General features: G+C 37.1%; 2 protein-coding genes across 11 annotated transcripts; both read right to left on the reverse strand.

Moving 5' to 3' along the window:
• Positions 1-1099: 1099 nt before the first annotated feature.
• On the reverse strand, positions 1100-4395 carry LOC137710814 (protein PIN-LIKES 3-like). Of its 2 annotated transcripts, XM_068449948.1 has the most exons (11): positions 4180-4395; positions 3836-4034; positions 3622-3701; positions 3407-3531; positions 3150-3271; positions 2770-2988; positions 2394-2486; positions 2201-2301; positions 1857-1909; positions 1591-1776; positions 1100-1467 (listed from the first exon to the last, which is right to left on the reverse strand). In XM_068449948.1, the coding sequence occupies exons 2-11, from the start codon at positions 3968-3970 to the stop codon at positions 1337-1339; spliced, it is 1245 nt and encodes a 414-aa protein (XP_068306049.1). In that variant the 5' UTR covers positions 3971-4034; positions 4180-4395; the 3' UTR covers positions 1100-1336. The 2 variants fall into 2 exon arrangements, with proteins under 2 accessions (XP_068306049.1, XP_068306050.1); XM_068449949.1 differs by lacking the exon at positions 4180-4395 and having other exon boundaries at positions 3836-4169.
• Positions 4396-14166: 9771 nt separating this feature from the next.
• LOC137709867 (DEAD-box ATP-dependent RNA helicase 42) lies at positions 14167-20625 on the reverse strand. Of its 9 annotated transcripts, none has more exons than XR_011064948.1 (4): positions 20423-20625; positions 15705-19231; positions 15025-15106; positions 14167-14608 (listed from the first exon to the last, which is right to left on the reverse strand). XR_011064948.1 is itself a non-coding variant. In XM_068448843.1 (4 exons), exon 2 carries the CDS (start codon positions 19220-19222, stop codon positions 15707-15709), a length of 3516 nt encoding a protein of 1171 aa, XP_068304944.1. In that variant the 5' UTR covers positions 19223-19231; positions 20423-20625; the 3' UTR covers positions 14167-14608; positions 15061-15106; positions 15705-15706. The 9 variants fall into 9 exon arrangements, 1 of the variants encoding a protein (XP_068304944.1); XR_011064945.1 differs by having other exon boundaries at positions 14740-15106; XR_011064946.1 differs by having other exon boundaries at positions 15061-15106; positions 15267-19231.
• Between the last annotated feature and the right edge of the window lie 4339 nt (positions 20626-24964).

The raw sequence follows: 24964 nt of genomic DNA on the forward strand, positions 1-24964 counted from the left end.
ATGTCATTATACATATAGTGAGACGCTAAAAAAATGAAAATATTTTCATTTGTATAATAACATATGTCGTACCAGCCTGTGTTCTATAAACATTAAAAAATCTCTCCTCACACACCATTTTTTACTATTAGATTGAATGAATTAAACAAAACAACACTCTAAATTAAAAGGGACTGTATGAAACCAAAAAGAGTTTGTAGTCCTATTTTTATTTGTCCTCTTTTTGACCATCCTCCTTCATTTTTGATTCTCTACTCTACATGTAAGCACAAAGACTATAAACTGAAATAATTATAAATAAAAAAACATATTATATAAAGGTAAAGTTAATAAGATTAAATGATGTGTTACCAATAAAAAAATAAGTACTTTAATCATCATTTAAATAATAATCATCAACGTTCATATCGTTTAATTTACAAAATTTAGTATAAAAAAACAGCTATGTATATATTCAAACTTGGGTGGGACATGATTCTCTCATCTCTCATTTACGAATAAAAAAAATAAAAATAAAAAATGAAAGCAACCGTGTTTCTAAATCACAACGGACGCGAAGTCAAATCAAAATTGAAGAGCTCAGAAGCCTAAACTGATCATGCATCTGAGTCCTTAGAAACATAAAATGAATAAAGTAAAATCTGGTGGCCGACGTTATCGTATTATTTATATACATCTCCCGCTGAAAGAGACGTTGTGATTGCATTCTATTTGTCTTTTTCTTTCATCTCTCGCTAGAAACTCTAAACAAAAGAACGAAAGATAGAAAATCACAAAACGACTCTCTGGTCTCTCCTCTCTCTAGATTCCATCATACATCCACTTGCACTTTCTTCTGTCTCAAAACCCAACAAAAGAAGACCTGGACCAAAAAAAAATACAGTCCCAGTTCAGCTAATCTAAATTAGTCAAAACGTGCTAATTTTAAAAAATAGAGTCCCAGTTCAGCTAAATTTAAAGTAGTCAAAAAAAAAAACCACAACTTGAATACGTATTCAGCCGTAATTAATTATTAGCAGGGGTGCTGCTGAATCTTACAACCAAGTCCCGTTGATAAGAATAAGAGCATCTCACAAGACAGCCGGCAAATTCCATCTACTTTAAAGCAAACAAAACAAATATTCTTACTAGAAAGCAAAACCAAAGCCACCACTTTGGATGATAAAAACATATTCCCATCAAGTTAAATGACACAACAACGAAAAAGTACATGAACGAATTCAAAAGCAGTCTCCACTACAGACACCGCAAAATCATCAAGGGGTACAAGACCAGTGATCTCAGCAAGGAGCTCAGTAACCCATTATAGCAGAAGGAATTCCTGTAAAATTTTAATTCACAGTCGCGTTACAAGCCACATGAAGACGGCGGACCAGAATGTAAGCGACAGTGAAGCAAAGGCATAAGTCCACAACATGATAACTGAACATTCATTCTCTCCTGCTCCAAATAATTGCGTCATTGTTCCTGCCATATTTTAAGGGATCAATAAACAATACTTGAGAATAAACTTACATTTGTTACGAAATAGAGGGAGCGAGCAACTTCTGATTGCACTTTTTTGTTGCTAAACAACAGGAGCAAGCGTACCTATGTTCATCGCAGGTGGGAGTGAAAACTGAAGCAGAAGAACAAACAGATATAATGGATCAGAGTGCACCAACCCAAATTTCAGTGCCCCTTTAATAACCAATATGCCTATAAGAGGCAGGGCAACATAACGAACAACTATGATGCCAACGACAAGAGATTTCTGAATCCCTGACCCTCTCAAACCTGAAACAACAATGTGATGTAAGTTCTAAACTAAACCAACAATTAAGTACATCACTAACAGAATTTGTATGGGTTATTACCTTTAAGTAGGTTTCCTCCTATTATCAAAGTGAGAGCTGGGATGGCTCCGTCCCTGCAATCATAAAGAACAAGTCTCCTTAACTGATGCTGAGTGAACAACAAAAATGACACAAACACTTGGTATAAATAACATGCTCGTCTTTTGAGCCGAAATTCAAAAACCATCTGGTCTGAACATGTTCTGTAAACTCGGGATTAACACCAGACAAGTATTCTACTTTTATGCTAATTGAGAACCAAATTATTCATTCGGAAGAACGGGCAGCTAGATAAGTTGCCAATAAGTGCATAGATCGTGGATAAATTATTAAGGTTTGATACAGTTCGGGCATAAGTTCTATACCCCAACAAATAAGCAGTATCTTGAATCACCCGTAGAGGAGCACCATCCCCTATCAGTAAATTTCTAATCTGAGGGATGACTCCGATTGCAAAACCAACCACCTACACCAGGAAAAGGTTAAGTTAGCCCAATTTTTCAATAAAATTGCGCTGAATCTGGATCACAATTATATAAAAGTGCCAAAAGGACATACCGCTCCAGTAGTTGAAGGGGCAAATATTGCTTTCAGATTGATCTTTTTAAACACCATGACTATATGTTTCTTTAGTTTACTTGAAGTCATCGCCTGCCAGGAAAAACAACAAGATATGCAGTGTAAGAAATTGAAAGGAAACAAGGGTAACTTTCTCTTGTTAGAGATGTCCGGCATGTTCCATTGTGAGATTGCGAATCTGGATCATACATTCAAATGGCATTCATTTGATTAGTAGTCTGTTTAGACAATTTGACAATATGTATTTCGGAAAAAACTGACATTTTCTCTATAAACAAATCTTAATACAGTTGGAAATACGTAAACAACGCATCAAATTGAATGAATATCAATGTAGTTTAATGGAGTTAGCAACCTTTGCTTCTTCTTCTGGCACAGCAGTGTATGGCAGTGCATATTGATCCTGATTTTCACCAACTGTGACACGTTCCTTTGAAGAAAGCAGAGGCTCAGTGCAACTTGCTTGGTCGGATGTGGAGGACTTCTCGGCGGACTGATTAGAATCTTGGGTGCCCCTTATTGAAGATATCCTCACAATATTATATACATAGGACCACAAATAAACGGCTCCTATCTGAAGCATGAACACAATTGCATTACAAAAAGCAAAGAGATAGGAATCCCTGACAGCTGAACAAGGTAGCTACATTGTAAAGAAGAGAAACAGTGGCTAGAATTCAAGAGGAGAATTGAAGGACAGAAGAAAATGTGTTCAGAAAAAGGGGGAATATATACCGCCATTGAGAGCGAAGCATAAGCCATAGCATATGTATGACAGACATCAGGAGCTCCAAACGGGCTCCCTTTTTCTTTACAGACTGCTGGGACTATAATGAGGAGCAAGTTACCCAAATTTCCTGTTAAGTGTTAACATCAGCATCTCTAAAGATTGATAAAACGCGAAACTGAGTATTTATCAGCTTTGATTTAGAATTAGAAATGAGATTAAATTCAAATTTATTTTTGACTGTGAGGGTAGAGCGTTGAATTACCTGCAGCACAGCAACCCAAGACAAGGCCTCGCAGACGGGCAGGAGGCCTTGTTAATTGGAGGAGAATCCATCCGAGCACGGAACCAATTATAAATGTGATGAGGATATTCACTGGCATGAACCACCTATCCAAATAACAATTCTTAAAACGCTAACATGATTATATATATATATATATATATATATATTGATCAAACAAAGTAATTATAACTCACAATTTAACCATGCTTTGGTATGTAATTGTCCGCGCAAGGTTGGAACCCACGAGAGCAGGATTGAACACATAAAATACAACCTGTTCGTTCGTTGGTTCACAAAACACAAATACTAGTAAGAAAACAGTACAACACAAAGAGAAATTTAATTAAATGGAGAGGGTTTAGAGAACAAGAGATTGAATGAAGAAGCAGTCTAGTGTTATTAACTTACAGTGTTTACGTTCTTTCTAGTAACTTCCCCCAAAACATCGACACGATCAAGAGCAAGACATGAGCCAAGTGCTGTTATCAAAAGCACTTTCAACACCGGAATTGAGGCCGTCACAAACAGCTGCAGAAGCTCCATCCTTTTCTTTTATCTATTATTCTAAATTATTATTAGCTCGTCTTCACCTCCTCCTCTGCCTCTGCTATGTAATGCCAAACAGAAAACAGAAAAACAAACATGCAATCAAAATGCCAGTTTTGCGACAGCAATTCAACAACACACACATATGATAACAACAAGAGAGCATTAGAGAAAAATGGGGAGGTTTTAAAGATGTGGGATCAAACCTCCGAATTCGTATTAAATAGTTATAATACGGCACATGCCAAACGAGGCCTAATAGGCTGCTATAGCTAAAGCTCAGAATGAATTGCTTTCGTTTTGCTTTCATGAGAACAATGGAAAACAACAAAAACAATCAATCAAGCAAGCACGTATATATATATGATAGATTTAATAATTTATTAGGAGGACCGGAAGAAGGAAAACATTAAGGGCATATGCAATTATATGAATGAATATGCATGCAGCAATTAAATGTGTAGTCGCCCGTCTGGGCTGGGTTGACCCTGTGCCGATGGGATTAGGGATGGGTAAAATACACATAGGTTAGGATAACCGTTGTTAACCGTCCATTTAAAATTTACGGTTACGATTATGGATAACCGTTTAGACAAACAAACAGTTATGGATATAACCGTTTATCCGTGAAATTTAAATGGGGATTATGGGTATTATCCGCAGTTATAACGGTATCCATCGGTTATGGGTATTACCTACGGTTATAACGGATATCTATGTACTCATTTAATTTAATATATGTAAAATTTTGGAGTTTTGAATTTTCCGTGATTATAACATGTATCTATTTACAAAAGAATTGGTGCGCACATGATTATTGTTGTTTGGACTAATGAAACGAAATGGTTTTCTTAAATCATGTTTTAAATCATGTTTCAGTTGCCATTGATGCTATTAGGAACGGGGGAATGAAATGGTCATTGTGTGTTAACGAATCCATGTTTCAGCTTTTGAAAATGCTTATAAGGGAGTACTGACCAATCTTTCAAAGGTTGGAGGTGGTGGTTATAACGGGTATCTATTAGAATATTTTAGAGCTTTGAATCATCTAGTATTCAAATTAATGATCACTTTTTATTTTTAAAAGCTTTACTTTGTAATCATATAGATTATAATCAAAGACTTGTTGGGTGTAGCAGAAAAATATCGTTCGTAAACTATTATTTCAATTATTGAAATTGTATGAGGACTTAAATTATTAAAATAGGGAAATGCATGCTAAAATGTACCTATAATGATGTTTAATTGTCAAACAACGAAAATTATGACAAAATTTTCTTTTGTAATTTTCAAGTTGTTAAAAAAAATATATTGATGGATGAAAAAAAAGGGCTAAATGGTTATAAAAATAAATAAATAAACGGGTAAATGGTTATGGTTAAATGAGTAAACGATTATGGTTATGGTTAACCGTTTATAAACTATTAAGGGTATGAGTATAACCGTTTATGCAATTACCCAATGGGTAACCAGTTATGCAGGTATGAATATAAACGATTATGGGTAAATAATTACGATTAACCGCCCACCCACATCCTATGAATAAATAACTGCGATTACCTGCCCGTCCCCATCCTTAGATGGGATCATGGGATGGCGCTCAAATGAAAAGGTTTAATTTAAGGGAGTTTTAATGAAAAGTTCGATGTACTGTTCACTTAAATGAAAAACTATATTTTTACACTAAAAAGTCAAACCGGATACTATTTATTTTATTCTTATTATTAAAACTCAAAGTATTCAACATTTTTCGTTAGCTTCCTTTTAATTTAATCAACACACGTCTCGTCTTTTTCATGTCATGTCCCCTCCCAATGGAGAGTCAGAAAACCAGAGTTTGTTGCAATCACATGTTCGCAATTAATTCTCAGAAAATATGTGGCTAAATATATTCATTCATTCTTCATCTTCAATATCACATTTAAGATAGAATGATCACGTCCTTTAATGAATAACCCAAATAATGGTTTGTTTGCAAAATATGGTTCTCTACCATAGTGACGAGAAAGAATGTTTGTCTTTACATCACGACATGAATTCAAATTTCGTCAATTCTCTAATCTAACAAATTTATCGTTTAACCGGAGAAAAAAAAAAGCAATGTTCTATTTGACCCTCATGAAAACATTACTTGTTTGTATTCGATTTTGCGCCATCTATTTGAACAATCAAAATCGTTGAGTGAGCAGAATTTTAAATCATTGAATGAAAAGTTATTAAGTTAATTTTGCTTAAAGAAATAATATTATGATTTAATGATAATAATTATTTTTTAATAAATTATTTTGACAATTTCTTATACGAGATAAGAAAGCAGTGCAATTCCAAGGTGATTCTGGATGTTTGGATTTAGGCGTATGGGTTAGTTGCAATGGAAAGGTTTTAGTAACCAAAAGATATTGATTAGCATTTGGAAATGATTAGCAGCACGCCGCATGCGCTATAATCATTATCATTTTGGTCAATATTGGTTGTTTGCTCAAGGTCACTTCGAAGCTGCTGATGCGATTGGATTTTGGATTGTTACTGTCCACTTTATGGGGAATCCGAAATGCGAATCTTCAACCAATTATACTCTCATTTTATTCTGAAAATTACAACACTACCCTTCGCATTACTAGAGCAAATCCATCCTCTGCCCAGCGCCCTTGTCCAGTGCCACTCAGATGAGAAGTGGGTTTCGATGAACAGAAAGCTGAGATTTTTTTTTTTTTTTTTTTTTTTTTTTTTGACGAAAGAGAAAAAGATAATATTTGGTTAGGGTTTCTTTTATTAATTAGTATTTTCTCTCTTTTAATAAATAATTTTTTATTAATTAGTATACAAATAGTAATTTAATTTGTTATATACTAGTATTTGGACACAAACAAAGTGTGTGTGAAATTTTTTTTTATTTTTGTTTTTGAAATAGAATGAGAGAAGAAGAGAGTGATAGAAAATGTGGGAGTGTGAAGTTTATTTATTTATTTATTTATTTTAATTAGAGATATGTTAGGATTACATATAGGTGATGCTTTAAAGAAGAAAAAAAGCAAAATTTGCTTGTGTGAAATTACATTTCTGCTTATATTTCTTATTCATATTCTGTTTTAGTTAATGGGTTAAACTGGTAATTTTATAGAATTTTAATTGACAATGAATGTTATATTAATTAGTAATCATATTGAATTACATTTCAATTTCAATAAATTAGTAAACAATTTATATGAAATTAATATTATTTTTATTTAGATTTTAGAAAACTTTAGTAAACAGCTACTACAAGAATCCAAGTTCAACTCCTCTCTATTCCAACTCTTCATTAATTTAATTTTTTTTATTATTTTGATTACGAATTAGTAATCGGAAATGAATCATCTCCAAATCGTTTCTGTCATATCCCGGCCTGGGGCAGATCACTTCCCGGGCCCGACTCCACTACCGTAGCACGATATTGTCCGTTTTGGGCTTACCATTCCCTCACGGTTTTGTTTTTGGGAACTCACGAGCAACTTCCCAGTGGGTCACCCATCCTGGGATTGCTCTAGCCCCCTTCTCGCTTAACTTCGGAGTTCCTACGGAACCCGAAGCCAGTGAGCTCTCAAAAGGCCTCGTGCTAGGTAAGGATGGGAATATACATTTAAGGATCACTCCCCTAGGCGATGTGGGATGTTACAATCCACCCCCCTTAGGGCCCCGACGTCCTCGTCGGCACACACACGACCAGGGTTAGGCTCTGATACCAATTTTTACATCCCGGCCCGAGTGGGACCACTTCCCGGGCCCGCTCCACCACCGTAGCACGATATTGTCCGCTTTGGGCTTACCATTCCCTCACGGTTTTGTTTTTGGGAACTCACGAGCAACTTCCCAGTGGGTTACCCATCATGGGATTGCTCTAGCCTCCTTCTCGCTTAACTTCGGAGTTCCTACAGAACCCGAAGCCAGTGAGCTCCCAAAAGGCCTCGTACTAAGTAGGGATGAGAATATACATTTAAGGATCGCTCCCCTGGGTGATGTGGGATGTCACAATCCACCCCCCTTGGGGGCCCGACGTCCTTGTCGGCACACACGCGATCAGGGTTAGGCTCTGATACCAATTGTCACATCTCGGTCCAGGGCGGATCACTTCCCGGGCCTAACTCCACCACCCTAGCACGATATTGTCTGCTTTGTGCTTACCATTCCCTCACGGTTTTGTTTTTGGGAACTCACGAGCAACTTCCCAGTGGGTCACCCATCATGGGATTGCTCTAGCCTCCTTCTCGCTTAACTTCGGAGTTCCTACAGAACCCGAAGCCAGTGAGCTCCCAAAAGGCCTCATGCTAGGTAAAGATGAGAATATAAATTTAAGGATCACTCCCCTGAGCAATGTGGGATGTCAAAGTTTCCACCTAATACTCCTCATCAAACAATCCGGACCCTTGAAATTTGATGAAATGATTAAAATTATTGTAAGTTTTAGAGTGAGCCCGTATTTTCAGTCGTTTGATCAAATTTTAAAGATTCGAATTATTTAACGAGGAGGATTAGATATAAATGATCTAGAGACGATCGTTTTCCTTAGTAATCGAGTCCTAAAAGTTGGTGACAATGATGACGGGTAAGTGTTGTCATGCATGTGGTTTGGAATTGAACAGGATGGTTTGATGAGATACATGCATGTGATGGAATGTTTGTGATCATGATGAGATAAGAAGCCAAGTGGGCTAGGCTTTTGGTGGCGATGCGATAAGCCTGGATAGGCTTTTATTCTGTCTAAAAAGGCAGCATATAGTTGTCTCAGTTTTTATTTCCCAAGTAGATAATTGAGGATATTTTTAGTTTGAATTAACAGAAAGTCGTAGAATCAAGCAATGGAGTAGCATTTTTTATTTGCATTTTTAATTTGAATTAACAACACTGCTTTAAAATCGACTGGTTAGTATTTGGTTTTTTTATTAAAAGATGTCATCTCATTTGTGTGACAGCCCGTTCCGGAATTTTCAAACCGTAAGTGTGAAATGACGATTTTGCCCCTAGTGTGAATTTTCGTTGTGTGGTTGTTTTTCAGCTTGGTTTGACTGGTTGTGGACCACACACATTTCCCCACACACACCTTCACCCTTCCCTGCCCTACATCCCTGTCCCGAGCCATTTCTCTCTCCCATTTCCATTCCCATTTGTACGGACATACCCCAAAACCTTCCAAATCTTCACAGATCGAAGAATCAAAGTACATATTCTTGCTCGTGAGGTCCGTAGAAGTTCAACCATACCCATTTCAGGTAAGGATACCTTCGTTTTCACGTCGAACTCGGGATACCCCGATTTTGTCACTGTTCATGCCCATGTTAATTCTTGTGTTTTTTGGAATTTCAAGCTTGTAGGAAGCTTGGTTAGGTCCTTAGGAGGCTCGGGGTGGTTTGTTTGAAGGTTTTGGAAGTCGGGATCGTGAGTTACAAGGTTAGCCGGAGTTGGTGGTGTTTTCCCGGCGAGATTCCATGGATTTTAGCACTTGAAAGTGGTATGGATTTGTTCCTCTCGTTGCAAGCTTCATTTTGGTACCAATTTTGTGAAATTTGGTTGAAAAACGGAGAAGATATGAAGGTTTGAAATTTTTACGATTTTCCGACGCCGGCGACGGTGCCAGAGCCTTGCCGGAGAAGACGACGGAATATTCCGTCAGTTTGGATGGAATATTCCTAACGGCGTTAACGGAATCCATTAAAGTTAACGAAATATTCCTGACGGCGTTAACTGACGCCGTCAGCGTGCCAGGCACGTGCCTGCGAGTGGCCGTGCCTTGGCCGGCGCGTGGGGGCGCGTGCAACGGTGGAAAATTTTTCTAAAAATATGGGGATGTTCCTGAGGTTGAGTAGATCACGTTGGTGTATTCATACACCCCATTTGAGCATCGTATGAGAAGTTATTTCATAAGGTTGGTTATGTGTTTTAAAATTAACGTTTTTATAGTTGTTTCGCATATAGGTGATACCTATCCCGAGGACGAGCGTGGTCACTCGAGGCAAGGAGGTTACGACCCTTCTACATACCAGTGAGTGGGCTTTTGGTTTTCCGTATATACCTATATACTTATGTTTTTCCCAGAAATTGATTTGAAACATTATACGTTTATATGCCATGCTTATTGTTTGTCATTTATTTACACATTATGAGTCACATATGTTTATATATGTTTGGTGCTGCGGACGCACAGGTAAGTGCCAGGTGAGTTATGATTTATGTTTACGTTCAGTAGTAATTTGAGATGCATAGAGAGCTCATAACCTGCACCCCCAGTGTTAGTGCTCCCGCCCAGAGTTGGGCACAGTCCTTCACATGATGTTCACCTCCCACACTACACGCTCATCTTGGATCCAAGTTAGGTGCACAGTCCTGTCGTACAGACCACTTTAGGTGGTTCCGATTCGTAGGTGATCTGCGATTATTCGCCCAGCCTTCACGTGATCGTAGCACTTGAGCGTACTTATATTACACCCAGGCTTGTCATACAGACCACTTTAGGTGGTTCCGACTCGTGTGCAGGTATAGTTAGAGAGATGGAGATTTGAGCTCTAGATTCAGCCGTACAGGTCACGTTAGGTGACTCCGACTGACAGCTTATATGGCATTGACCTGATATTCCTGAGCACTTGCATTCTATTTAGAGACATGTGACATGGCATATGTCGGAGCATGATTTATATATATATATGTATATTCTATTTTTCTGGGAAGTATACAGGTTTTACGGCGAGGGGTTAAAATCTTGTTTATGAAATGGTTTTTGAAAAGCTTTGTTTTTGCCCACTCACACTTTTTGTTTTGCGTCCCTCCAGATTTTAGTTGGCTAGCATTCTTGGTGGCTCCCCAGAGGATTTCCCCGACATATCTGACAGATTATTATCAGTGTAGGACCACCTTCGGGTGTGCTTTTGTTGTGTCGTTTCCTCCCGGACTGCATTAGGTATTCGTGCTCTGAACTTTGTGTTCACACTTACGTTTGCACATGTTTGTTATTACTTTGTGTAAAGCTAGATTTTATTTATTCGTACTATTTTTTTATTATTATTTTATTAGCTTCCGCACTGTGCACATGGTTACGTCACTTCCACGTGATGGCCAGCATGTCCTGATCTCGATCGGAGTGTGTCAATTTGCCCTTGTTGAGTTGGACACTGAAAGCATCTTTGTTGAACTTCACAGAAAGTAACAACCTTATCTTTACGCTGTGAAACCTAAATGCCGAGAGAAGTTTCTTCTTTCTTCAGCCACAATTACTTGGATAAAAAGTTAGCAACGTGGCGAGAGAAGTTTCTTCTTTCCTCCTTCTCGGAAACGTTGGTAAAAGATTTCGACCCAAAATAGATTTGGTGGTGATTCGTTTTCGCCAAGTTACAAGACAAAAATAAAAGAAGTTGTCGGTGCATTCGGTGAAAGCCCAGGAGAAGAAGAAGAAGACAAGTAAAGATTTGGTGGTGATTTGTTTTCGCCAAGTTACAAGACAAAAATAAAACAAGTTGTCAGTGCATTCGAAAGCCCAAATTTCTACAAGTTTTTGAAGTTAAAAAACATTAAAAGCATCAGATTTCGGCCATGATCGTTTATTGGCCATTAAGATGAGTGGCGGAAGTATTAGTCAAAGAGGATTGGCCTGGGCTTTTGATGACCTTGTCTTTGAAGTTGAAAGCTGATTGAATTTCCCTTACTAACACTAGAATTTAGAGACTCGTTTGATAACATTTTGGTTTTTATTTTTATTTTTGTTTTGAAAATAGAAGAGTAATACATAAGAGAAAGAATGGATATAAAAGAGTATAGGAAGAGTGGTCGCAATGATGTAAAAGAAATGTCTAACGAAAAGTATACAAAATCAAAATTAAAAATTAAAAATCAAAATTTATTTTGAGTCATTTTTACTTTCAATTTTTTTTTTTTTTAGGGAAATGATTTTCACTCCTTTTAACCTCTCACATCTTCTCTTTATTTTTTACTATTAGATTAAATAAATCAAACAAAAATAACCTTCAAGATTAAGGGGGGTCTACGAAACTAAAAAGACTAAGAGCATCTCTAATGGGAGTCCCTATTTAGAGACTCTCACCATCACCTTTGAGTACTCATTTAACGACTTAAAGGGAATCTTTGTGTCCGTAAAAGAATATTGTCTCCAATAGGAGAGTCCTTATAGTAGAAGCCCTAAATTTGAGGCTTTTACAATTTATGTGATAATTTGATTAGGTACACATTTTTTTAATTAATTTAACATTACGTTCTCGTAAAATATTTTTGTGATCATTAAACAAAAAAAATTCAAATTTTGACACCAATTTTTTTCCTCATGAAAACGTAACTAGAATGAGTGAATTCAGTACGAGTGAACTGAGTATAGGAGATGAAGTTGTGGTAAGTTTTGGTTAGATAATTTGGTATTTATAGGAATGATGAGAGAACAACATTACAGAGTAACCCAAATTGAAACTATTAATCTTTCAACGGAGTCAATATGAAAAGAGAAAAAAAAAATTGATAACAAACATAAGAGAGTAACCTAAATTGAAATGGTTATTTAATTAGAACCGTTGATTTTTCAATGGTAAAAAATTTGAAAAGCAATAATCAATCTAGACCATCCATTTTAAACAATTGAAAAGAAAAATAAAAACACAAGACCATGTGACTGGGATCCACGTCTACTTTTCCACTTAAATTGTACTATTGGGTCCACCATTTCAATTCCTATAGAGTCCCTATATTTGGGTACATACACCAAGTATCCTGCTAGTCCCTATACTTAAGGGACTCACTTTCCGATCAATTGGAGATTCATTTTGTCCCTATATTTGTTTTATACTCATTTTATACGGTGGTTGTCTCTATATAAGGACTCCATTGAAGATGCTCTAAAAACAAACTAATTATTAAAAAAGCTCAATTGGATTAATAGTCTATGTGATGATAGGGCAGTTGAAAGATAGCCCATGTGATAATAAAAACTTAGGATTTAAAGCCCATGTGGTTAAGTCTGTTAGGATTTAAGCGCAAAATTGAAAATTTCGCCAACTCTTCATTAATTGTTAGCATATGAAGCTCACATGTGAGACAAAAAAGATAAAGTTAACCTCACATATAAGCTAACATGCTAACAATTAACAAAGATTTTCCATTTAGCTTAATATGTGTGGCTTACATGATAATAATTAAAGAAAAGTTGACAAATTTTTTAATTTTTGGGCATAAATCCTAACAAACTTTATCAAAAGAGCTTAAATCCTTAATTTTTTTTACCACATAGACTATCTTTCAATCATCTCATTTACAATATGAAAAAGAGACCGCTGGGTTCCTTTTGGTAATGAAAACAACTGTGTTTCTAGATCACAATGGAAGAGAAGTCAAATAAAAAACGATGAGCTAAAGACTAAACTCATCATGCATCTGCATCCTTGGAAACATAATAAAAAGAAGAAAATAAAATCTGGTGGACAACGTTTAGTATTATACATCTCTCGCAGAAAGAGACAATGCGATGGCATTTTATTTGTCCGTTTTAATCATCTCTCGCTAAGAAAGGAAAGAACAAAAGGAAGAAAAGCTAAGCCGCTCTCTGCATCTTCCACACACTATTTTACATTATCTATATCCACTTGCATTTTCTTCTTTTTCACAACCCAATAAAACAAAAGTCCCAATTCATCAGCGGATCTGAATAAAATGAGTACTTCCAAGTATCATAAAACAAGTCGAGGAACACAAGAAGATGTATCATTTTTTCTGCTCGTATTATGACACGTAAAACACCATGTGAGTATCCGATGTTTGAAAAAAAGGGTTTATGAATTTCATCAATAGCTAATTAGCTACTGCTTGCTTTGGTAGATACTAGGAAGCCATTATTCAGGTTCCAGATCCTACAACCCTCATGAAACGAAGGTTCGATGCAGAAATCGGAATGAGCGGCAAACTTGTATAATACGGTACACCACTTTCGTGATCGTGGCTTTTCATGCCAAATAGTCAACACGTGTTAATTCTCCTTTACTCATAAGCATGAGATGTCACGTTGGCGGCGTACCCGGCCGGCCGTGAAAGGTTTTTCGTATTTGAGATACCCATTAGCCATTAGCCGTTAGTGGGAAGAAAAAAAAGAACAAGGTGAGGAGAAGGTGAGAAAATACAGAGGAAAAGAAGGACGGGTCAGCTTCCCCACCACCACCTATTGATCTGAGAGAGACGAAAAACCAGAGTAATCATTTGAACAGATAGATAATCAGACAGAATGCTCTGTCGGCGGCGTTATATTCAGCAATCAAATTTGCCAAATACAAACGACTGAGGACGCAAAAAGAAAAAATCTTGTAAAATATCCCTACTGGTTTCTGCTACCGTACCAACTATCAAGCAAGTGCCAAAAAACTGCATGCCTGTATACCATTATCAGCAATAAAGCATTTCCTAGGCTTATTCTAATCCCAACCACCTATCCCATCCATCCATCCAACCTACCAAAGTAGCTGTTAGGGTAAGGACCGCTCTCCAAACGGAAGAGCTCCGCTTTCAACGAGATTTTATACCCATGGAAGTGGTGGAATCAACTGAAAGCGCTCACTACAAGTATCGCTGGATGATAAGGAATGATCACTTCCATGTATTTTCTTCTTTTGACGGCCCAAGCTGAAACAAACAAACAACACATCAGCAAAACTTCACCGTTGCTCAACTCCTGTATTAGAATAAGAGCATCTCACTAGACAGCCGACAAATTCAAACTACTTTATTAAAGCAAACAAAACGAATATTCTTACTAGAAAGCAAAACCAAAGCCACCACTTTGGATGATTAAAACATATGAATGTGACAATGAACAAGTATAGGACCAAATTCAAAAGCAGTCTGCACTACAGACACTGCAACAAAGCAAAGGGCACAAGACTAGTGATCTCAGCAAGGAGCTCAGTAACCCATTATAGCAAACACCAACACCGAAAGCTTAATCAATTTTGAGGACAGTTGATGCTGATCGAACCAAATTAAAGGCCACCTTTCAACAGTACAGAAAGGATGCAGAACAATAATAATGACCATCTTACTAGAAACGCATCCTTTAAGATGTCATCCAGCGCTACCTTAAGGAAGTCTCACCAGTTGTCCCCAGCAATTTCCAAACAAAACCTGGAAAGAACACCAAAAGAATAAAAAGCAGTCAAATGTATATACATAAATAGTAATAGATTGAGAGTCCACGGAAAACAAATAAAACAGAAAATGGACCAGAAGACTCTAAACGCCAGTTTGAACCGAACAATAGTAACATGAGGAGGAAGTGTCGCACCACGGTCTCATCTCTTGGACAGCTTTGAAATGGGCAGAGACACTATTGAACATGCGAGCATATGCATTACACCCCTCGCGCAATGGAAATGGTAAACAAAAGAAAGAAAAGAAAATTAAAAGGGGCCCAAAATTGCGCAAAGCAAGTACAATCCACAAACATTTAACCCGAGGGTATGACTTCCTAGATGACATGTGTAAATAATGCTTATCTAGTATTCAAGAAAAGACTAATGAAATTTCACTTATGGCTAATAAAGTAGGCTTATAGTACAAGTTGAACATTTAAGGCATGTTCAACACAATCAGTTAACCATAATCATGACATACGGACCTCATTAGACAACCGAGAAACATTTTGCAAGGAACAGGAAATCAAATTAACTTCAGCAAAAGCAGATAACAGAATGCCTACAGTAAGTTGGAGTTGAGTTCTCACACTTATAAAACTTGATATCTGCCTTGCTGAGCTCCACCAGGAAGCGATAATGCCTGATTTGAGATATCTTCCAAAACACGTTTTAATTCTGTCTTAGCTCTCTTGACAGATTGTTCAGTAGGGCCCTCGATAAATAGGTAGAGCTTGCGATCTCCTGGTCCTGTAACCTTTCCTGGTGGGAAATACTGACCCCTGGTAGTAATGGCAGCCCCAGTCCACTCTGATATAGGGCCCAAAGTTTCCTTGTGGGTAACCTTCCATCGAGCATTCTGGGGAAAATCATTTATCTCCAATTCTGCTTCATAGTGTTCAGGCATTGCATCAGCTTGAATCTTTGCCAAGTTATGCTGCAAGTTCATTGCAGCTGCAATTGCTGCTGCCCGAGCAGCCCCATCATTGCCCACAAGAGGCAGACCAGTCCCAGCCGCAACTGCTGCTGTTCCTGGCAACGCTAGACCAAGGACACCTGGAAGAGAAACAGGCAGTCCACTGCTTGGAAGTAGTTGGGCAGCAGAGGCAGGGGTCTGCATTGAAGCTGTACTAGCTTTGGAGGCAGCAGCTATGGCAGCTATCTGAGCAAGGGCAGCCTGCTGTGAGATGTCGCCCCCTGCCTTTCGAATACCATCATCTTCATCTTCTGAATCTGACTTGTCCTCCTCAAAACCATATTCCTTGGCCTGTGCTTTCTTTGCTGCTCTCCTCACTTCATCTTCCTCTTCATTAAATTTGAAACCACTTCCCCCATAACCAGTCCCATGAGCTTGCTCAAGTCCCTGATTTACTTTTGCCGTGAAATTATCAGCAAGAGACTTTAGGTCATCTGGAACAACTTGCTCAGAGAGTTCCAACGCTTTGACAAGATCCGGAGCATATCTAGCATCTTCCCCAGAGATAAAAGTTATAGCACAACCTTTCCGGCCAGCTCGCCCTGTTCGGCCAACACGGTGAACATAGTCTTCATAGTGATTCGGACTATCATAATTGATTACCAGTTCAAGCTCCTTCACATCTAACCCTCTGGCAGCAACACTTGTTGCAACCAACAAATTACAAACATTGCTCTTAAAGTCAGTTATGGTGGACTCACGATCTGTCTGATCTTTGCCCCCATGAAGTGAGAGACAAGGATACCCATGCCTAAGCAGATCCCTGAACAACGCATCGCATTTGTTCTGTGACTCAACAAATATCAAAATTTTTCCTTTCTCATACCATTCCCCAAGCAACTCTAACAATCTCAAGAACCTTTCATTTTCCATCCTCACTTCAACTAATTGTGTTATGTCCTTATTCACAACACTCCTTCCACCAACTTGTATTTCCACAGGTCTGTTTAAGACTTTGCGTGCCAAGACTTCAACCTGGCGAGGGAAGGTGGCAGAAAACAAAACAGTTTGACGATCAGGCCGGATATTTTGTACAATTCGGGTGATCTGTGGTTCAAAGCCCATGTCAAACATTCGATCAGCTTCATCCACAACCAAATAAGTAACTCTACGCAGATTTGTTATTTTCCCCCCACTTGTGCACAGTATGTCAATCATCCTACCAGGGGTACAGACGACAATTTCGGCCCCCCGCTTCAATTCACTAATCTGTTGGGCAACACCAGAACCTCCGTATACAGGCACACACCTGAGACCAAGTACCTTTGTAAACTTTTTAATATCACTGTGAATTTGCTGAACAAGCTCCCTCGTTGGTGCCATTATAAGCCCAATAGGCCCATCTCCAGCTACCACAGGTGGCTGGTCCTTGATATGCCTCAGCATTGGCAGCACAAATGCAAGGGTTTTGCCTGACCCAGTCTTTGCAATGCCAATGCAGTCTCGACCACTCATAATTATAGGCACTGCCTGAGCCTGAATTGGCATTGGCTTTTCATAGTTAAGCTTTTTTATTGTTTCCAAGATTTTACTTGTAAGTCCAGTTTGGTGCCAGGTCTTGATGGGCTTGGGCACATCTTTACCATGGATCTTCAATTCCAATTGTTTCCGATACACCCCCACCTCTTCTGGGGTCATTCTTGAGATCTCCTTCACTTCAATATAGAAATTTTTACGAAATGGATCATAATCTATCTTTGAGTGATCAACTACAGCAAGCTTCTCAGCTTTTGTTTTTTTCACCCTTTTTATGAACTCATCATCACCTTCATCTTCTACGGGATCATCATCATTCTCCAAGTCCCCATAATCTGAGTCAGAATCCTCCCCAGGAATTATTCTGCCCATAGATTTATTTGAACCTCTCCTTGGTTGTTCACCATTGTTTCGACCATCCTTCTTATCCTTGTTCTTTTCATCAACAATTGATGGTTCCACTGCATTGGTCAGCTTCTCAACTTCAGGCAATACCATAGAATTCATAAAAGCATCTAAAGGATCAACTTCCTCATCATCAGCAACATCATCAGCCCCATTGTGCAAAGCGGGTGCAGCTGTTTCATCTTCAGAAACTACCGCCACAGCATCTCCAACTTTTCTGTCAGTATCGTCTTCTTCATCAACATCTATACCTGTCTCTGATTTCTCTAAGGAAGGTAGTTCTTCATCATCAGATTCTTCTTCAAGAGTCCAGGCCTTTCCTGACTTAGGTTCATCAGCATCCCCTTCCCCATTCTTCTCTCTCTCAGTTTCTTCCTTCTTTCTTTTTAACTCTTGCCATTCCTGAACTCTCCTTCTCCGCTTTTCCATTTCATCATCCAATTTCCGTTGTTCATCCTCCAGCTCCTCCTCACGGGTTGGTTGTTCTTCCTTAGAGGAATCACCTTCATCAGACTTCTTTCTGGGGCTCCCATCTGCATCATCCCTATGTCTGTTTGACCTGCTGCTACTCCTTTCCCTCTCTCTCTCCTTGTAGTCATTGTTATCTTTCCTAGGTCGCTTCCTATCACGCTCCCTACCATCATCATCAATATCATCAGCATCAATGTCCCTGCGCCTCTCCCTCTCCCGCACCCTCCGCTCCCGATCTCTATCTTTTTCCCTCTCCCTCTCCCTCTCCCGCTCCCTCTTATCTTCTACCTCTCTTTCTCGTTCCCTTCTCTCCCTCTCTCTTTCTCGTTCTTTTTCTTTTTCTCTTTCTCTTTCTCTTTCATGTTCTTTTTCTTTTTCTCTCTCCTTTTCTCTTTGTCGTTCTTTTTCCCTTTCTCTTTCTTTTTCTCTTTGCCTTTCTTTTTCCCTTTCCTTTTCCTTCTCTCTAGTTCTATCTCTCTTCTCCTTTTCTTTGTCTTTGTCCCTCTCTTTATCTTTATCCCTCTTTTTGTCTCTCGTTCTCTCTCTTTCATCATCTCGGTTGCGCTTCCTATCACTATCCCTGTCTCCATGCTTCTCCCTATCATACCTCTCCTCAGAATCAGAACTCTTTTCTCTCTCATAGCGCCGACTATCACGGTCTCTCTTATCTTTATCTTTATCCCTGTGCCTCTCTCCATTTCTCTCCTTTTCACGATCCCGATCTCGATGACTCCTCTTGGATTCCCCCTCCTTCCTAGGTTTATGTTTGACCTCTTCCATTGCTCCCTTCTGTGCCATTCACAAACACAAAAATCAATTCTCATTCTGCATATATAACGAATGAGCAAACATAAAAAGAAAAGGCCATCCATCGCTCTACTTCCATAAAAAGGACGCATAAACATACCATGGATTATGATTATTTTCGATGTCTTTTCAAACTTATGCCTATAAATTATCAAAGCTTAAATTTGCTATACCAATAACATACCTCATTCATAACCCAATGCAGCAAGAATATGGAAAGGATAAATCAAAGAAAACAGACATTTCTGTCTCATCAGAAAGAACAAACAGAGCAACATATATATCAGTGAAGCAACAGTGGTCTTTTCTTATCTTAAATCTGAAAGGAACTTAACCCTCTTTGAAGCAATATATATGTTCTTTTTGTTTGGGGAGGGGGAGGAGGTTCTTAAATCTTAATGTAAGTAATCAAAGAAGAATATAGAGGAGAATCTTGAAAGCGCTGAAAGGATAAAACTAATCTAACTAAATTATAACTAGTCTATAGTGAACAAAACTAATCTAACTAAATTATAACTAGTCTATAGTGAACAAAACTAATCTAACTAAATTATAACTAGTCTATAGTGAAAGTTTGTTCCGATACAATTAGTTAGATTATGATTAGTCCTCTGGAACAGAATCCTTTTAGTTTAGACCATGGCTGCATCACAAATAACTAATACCAGTCTCTTGCATAACAGTTATCTATCTTGCACCCGTAGTTTAAAAAGGCAACTAAAACAGATGCAGTAATTGTAATGGCGTGCAAGATAGATAACTGTTATGCCAAGATACTGATATTAGTTATTTGTGAGGGAGCCATGGTCTGACCCAAAAGGATTCAGTTTCTACTCCAACCTACCTACGTTCTTGTATAATTTCTTAGGACTGGGCTACCTCAGAAGTTCCCAGAAATCCAATATATGAAACGGCAACGTCATGGTCAGAAGTTCAACATAAAACCAACATGCATGCTCAGAAATCTAACCAATCCGATTGCAGAAATCAAACGTGCATGCAGAAATTCAAATGATTCAAATTGAGAAATCCAAATCCAAATTTAATTGCAGAAATCCAAACCCAAATCCAGAAACAACCAAAATTCCTGAAACCCCAATTTTCACAAAAATCAACCATAGAAAGTAATTCGAAAGAAAACCCTAAAATTCGAAAACAATTGGAACCAAATACCTTGGGCCAGAGAGTCGCTCGATCGAAAGAAAGAGAATCAGAGAGAGAGATAGCGGTAGGTGTGTGTGTGGTTTTTCTGTCGTGTGGTCGAGAGGTGTGGTGCTGGCCACAGTCGAGACTCGGAGAAGGTGGGCGGAGGAGAAGAGGAATCGAGAGAGCTGAGAAGGTTAGAGTCGAGAAGAGAGGTAGGAGGCGGAGTCTCAAAATGAGAGAGGACTGAGGGACTGAATTAGATTGGACGGTTTAGATAATACTCACACAATTGGACGGTCCATATAATTCCTAAGCTTTATTTTAAAATTATATATATATATATAAAATTGGATAGAATTCACTTTTCTCTATCATTAGATCTAGTGTTTTTTTTTTTTTTTCTTTTTTTTTTTTTGTTGTTAAATTAGATATAAAATTAGAGAGTCTAACAAATTTGAACCCACATCACAGTGAAAAGACAACACTGTCTTTCATCACTGTAATAGAGAGTCACTTGTCCAATAGTTCGTAAGTAAGGAAAATAATCCTCGCCGAATCCTTTTTTTGGGGATCCAAGGAATCTCGTGATTGTGACATTTCATCGTACATCGTGCAATCAGTTTTTGTTATATATTATTTATATTTAAGTTTAAATTTAAAATTTAAAATGATTTCTAACTACACTATGTATGATGAGTAATTACGATCATGAGATCCTTGAGATCTTTAGAAAAAGAATCCGACGAGGATCCTTTTCCCCTAAGTAAAACTCAAATTGTCCCCGTGCATCATGAAAATAAATAAATAAAGAATTCAAGTAATTTTATTTTCATAAAAAATAAAATCGTGCAAAGTGTACAAACTTAAATCCTTCTTCTTTGTCTTATCTTTCAATCTCAGATATTACCATCACTTCCCACTATGTTTTTCTCCCATGCCTTTGTTTATTCATAGCTTTGATATTTTGGTGTTTTAAGAGCATCCTTATACGTCGCTGAAAAAGTGGTAGATGTAGCTTATTTTGGAACTTCAATAAAATTTTGGGGCTTTACAAGAGAATCTTCCAATGAGGGGCTATTTACTTTTGGGTTTTTTGAGGAATCTCCAATGCGGGTCTATTTTTCAGGCTATGTATGAGACTATATATATTTGTTTATGTAATAACTTGATTACGTGATAATTTTTATTTTTGTGTTACTTTTTTTTAGTTTGATTTTTGGATGTGTTATTTCATAAAAAAAAAATTATGAACATTTCAACCTAAAAAGTTTCAAAATTTGACAAAGTTAGATTGCTTCAATTATGAACCGTTGGATTAAGTTCTATTATCTCAATCTCATATTTTGGTTTGTTTATCTGAATTCTGACAAGATAAGATTTCATCTCATAACTAAATTATAATGCCCTTGCAATTTAGGTATGTTGTTTATTTATGTTTTCGGTTTGTTTCTAAATTTCCAATGTCATTGTAATAGGTCGTGTGTTTTTATTTGGAAATTAATAAAAGTAAGCCATTTAGTAGAACATATTATATCATTTTATTTCTTAAGTATTTTTGAGAAAGTACGATATTCATTAATTCAAAGAAAAGAATACATGTACATGTCCGAGGATAGGGTGCACAACAGTGGGCCTCGATAAAAACCTTGCAAGGAATTTCAACCTGGTCGAAGGGAAAAAGGGCGTTCTGCACCAAAAAAATTAAATAGAGTTAAGCATCCTCGACTAAAAGGTCACGTATTACGTCAGGGGGTTCTTAAAACCATGAAGCTGGTTGAGGCAAAAGATAAACCATATCGCGCCAGCCGATGAGCCACCTTGTTGGCTTCTTTACAACGCAAGAACACTTAGTCCAACGGAACAAAAATATGTAAAAAAAAAAAATGAAAAAAAAAAGAATGAAAGGCGAGTATAACACTCTGTTTGGATGAGAAAATTTAAGGTTACTAAGAAATTTTAAAATGACAAAATTTTATTTCCAAGAATTTGCGAATTTTATTGTTTGGATAACCTAAAAGAACAATGAAATTTGAAATTGGAAGTTGTTACTTTTAAACCCTCACTCATAGAAATTTGGAAATGACATCTATTTACATGAAATTTAAACTTGGAAGTTGGAGGTCTCAAATTCTAAGTTTTTTTCTATGAGGAAATTCTAAATTTATGTGTTTATGAATCCAAATAAGGGAATTGGTGCATGTTAATTTATAAAGTCTGACTTTTTTCAAAATTCCAAGTTTATTTTCTTCATCCAAACATAATGTAAGTGTATTCGCAAGTGAGTGAAGAGTGATAGAATTTAACTCACTTGGGCTACTACTTTTCTTGTGGGACCCACTACTTTTTGGGTTAAATGTAGCCTAATTTTTTGCTGGCCCAAGAAAGGAAGCTGCTAGCCCAAGTAGTGGATCTAACCATTTTCCGGCTCGTTAGAGATGGAAATTCTCACTAAGGCTTCAAATGTAGTAGTCTCATGAAGGATGAAGCCCTTATTGGGGATGCTCTAAGTGTAGAGGAACTACACCAATCCGTCACGAATTTAGAAACCCTTTCAACCATGGATGATATTTGATTAATTATATACGCAGTGAAACTACTATTTTTCTGTATAACAAAAACATAAGAGTAGGAAATAATTATAAAAATACACAACAAACAAAATTCTGACGTGTTCACTATGCTCTACTTTGATTCGATTATAAATTTTTTTTAGGCATGCAAAGAATATCAAGCTGTCACTCTATCTCTTAAATCCTTTGTTAAGTAAACAAAATTAAACTCTAGATCCTAAGTCTTCACTTGGTATCTTTAGGTGATGAATTAGGTTATGGTAAAACTTTTTTCTTTTTGGGTCAAAAGTTATGGTAAAAGTTTGCTATCCTAAATTTTACATTGTTTTAAGTTGTAAATATCACTTTTTATTTATTTATCTAATTGTCATGAAGACTTAAACCAAATTTTGTTGTCTGGGTAACCACGAACGAAATGGAGGTCTTCCTCTCCCCCTCCCACGTTTTGCATTATTTATTTATGATTATTTATAATCCTCATCATTCATGTCATTTATTGATTGAAATCATTCACATTACTTTTAATTAGGACCATTGGATGTCAATCTAAAGGTTGAAAATAAGTTGTAAAATTATTTGTCAAAATCTGTCTCCTTATCTTATCTTATATATAATATATCGAGAAATGTTAGGAGACTTTCTTAAAAATGAGACTCTTCGTAGACTTTTTGTCACCTCATAATTTAACGTCAATTCTCCTGTCAAAATTATAAAACATTGTGCCAAAAGCATTAGGTAACAGACAGTTCCATTTTAAGAGAGTCCTCTTAGCATTTCTCTAGTATATATTTTGGTTTAGTTTGGTCCTACCAAATGAATGCATATATGATACTGAATCATGTACTGAGTGTTCGAGATCGGTTTGGTTTTGGTTACTGAACATTTCAATATTTTCGGTTTCATCCTTTTTTGGTTCGATTTTCGGTTGCTCCCCAACACCTTCATTTTCGATCCCAAAAAATTTGAGGACCATCTAATGAGTTGATATTGTTGTATATTTTGCCCTAATTTTATTTACAATTTATTTGTTATTTTGGAAAATTTTTGATACTTTACTTTATATTTTGATTGTAGGACATGTGAGTCCACTTTGCTCAAAAAGTGGTGAAATGAAGAAATTTTGGAGTATTTCCAATTGAGTGGATTCAAGAGTCTTCCAAGATGGTCACTCAGTACTACGGTCTGATGATACTTCTCTTCACATAGAAGTGAGAGGTCTTAAGTTCGTATCTCATGGACGGTGAATTCAATACCAAATTAGGTTGCCCATTGTGTGGCTTAGCCGAAGTTCCCCTCTCCTTAATGTAAAATATATCATTGTACTAAAAAAAAAAAAAAAAAAAAAAAAGTCTTCCAAGATGATTGTGTAAAATACCAATCATTAATTCTTAACCGTTTGACCGTGACAAATAAAAGAAGGTTGGTCGCGCAACAATGGCATATTGTTGTTTTCGGCTTGTTTGCGCCAAAACTAATTAATTATGATGTTCTTTTTAAGAAAGTTCCTTCTTCAAAATCATAGGGAACGTTTTTATCTTTCCAACGCCAACCTCGTATGCTTGATTAAGCGCATATTTGAATGGTAAACGGATTGATTCTTTGGCTAACCAGTTTCTTTAAGTTAGAATAAGAATGTGTTTCCTAGTTTATTTTTTTATTAGGTTTTCTAGACTTGTTGGGAGTCTTATTTAAGGTAGGATACAGATTTTTAGGTCTGTTTATATGTTGATTTTTGTAGCATTTAGGAGGGAGAATGTTTTTAGACTCGGAGATCTCTAATTAGGAGATTTTGACGATTTGTTACAAGGATGTTTTCTATATTTTCTCATAACTAATTCTCCCTTGCTAGGGTGAGGCTACGAACCTTAACAGGAATATGTAGTTTTTTTTTTTGTTTTTTTTTTCAATTTATTTATAATGTTATGCATGCTTACTTTAAATTTTCAGTCACCACTTTTAAACTATCTATATATCTTGATGTCTGATCACGATTAAAATG

The sequence above is a fragment of the Pyrus communis genome, chromosome 12 (genome assembly GCF_963583255.1).
Source record: "Pyrus communis chromosome 12, drPyrComm1.1, whole genome shotgun sequence".
Taxonomy (NCBI): domain Eukaryota; kingdom Viridiplantae; phylum Streptophyta; class Magnoliopsida; order Rosales; family Rosaceae; genus Pyrus; species Pyrus communis.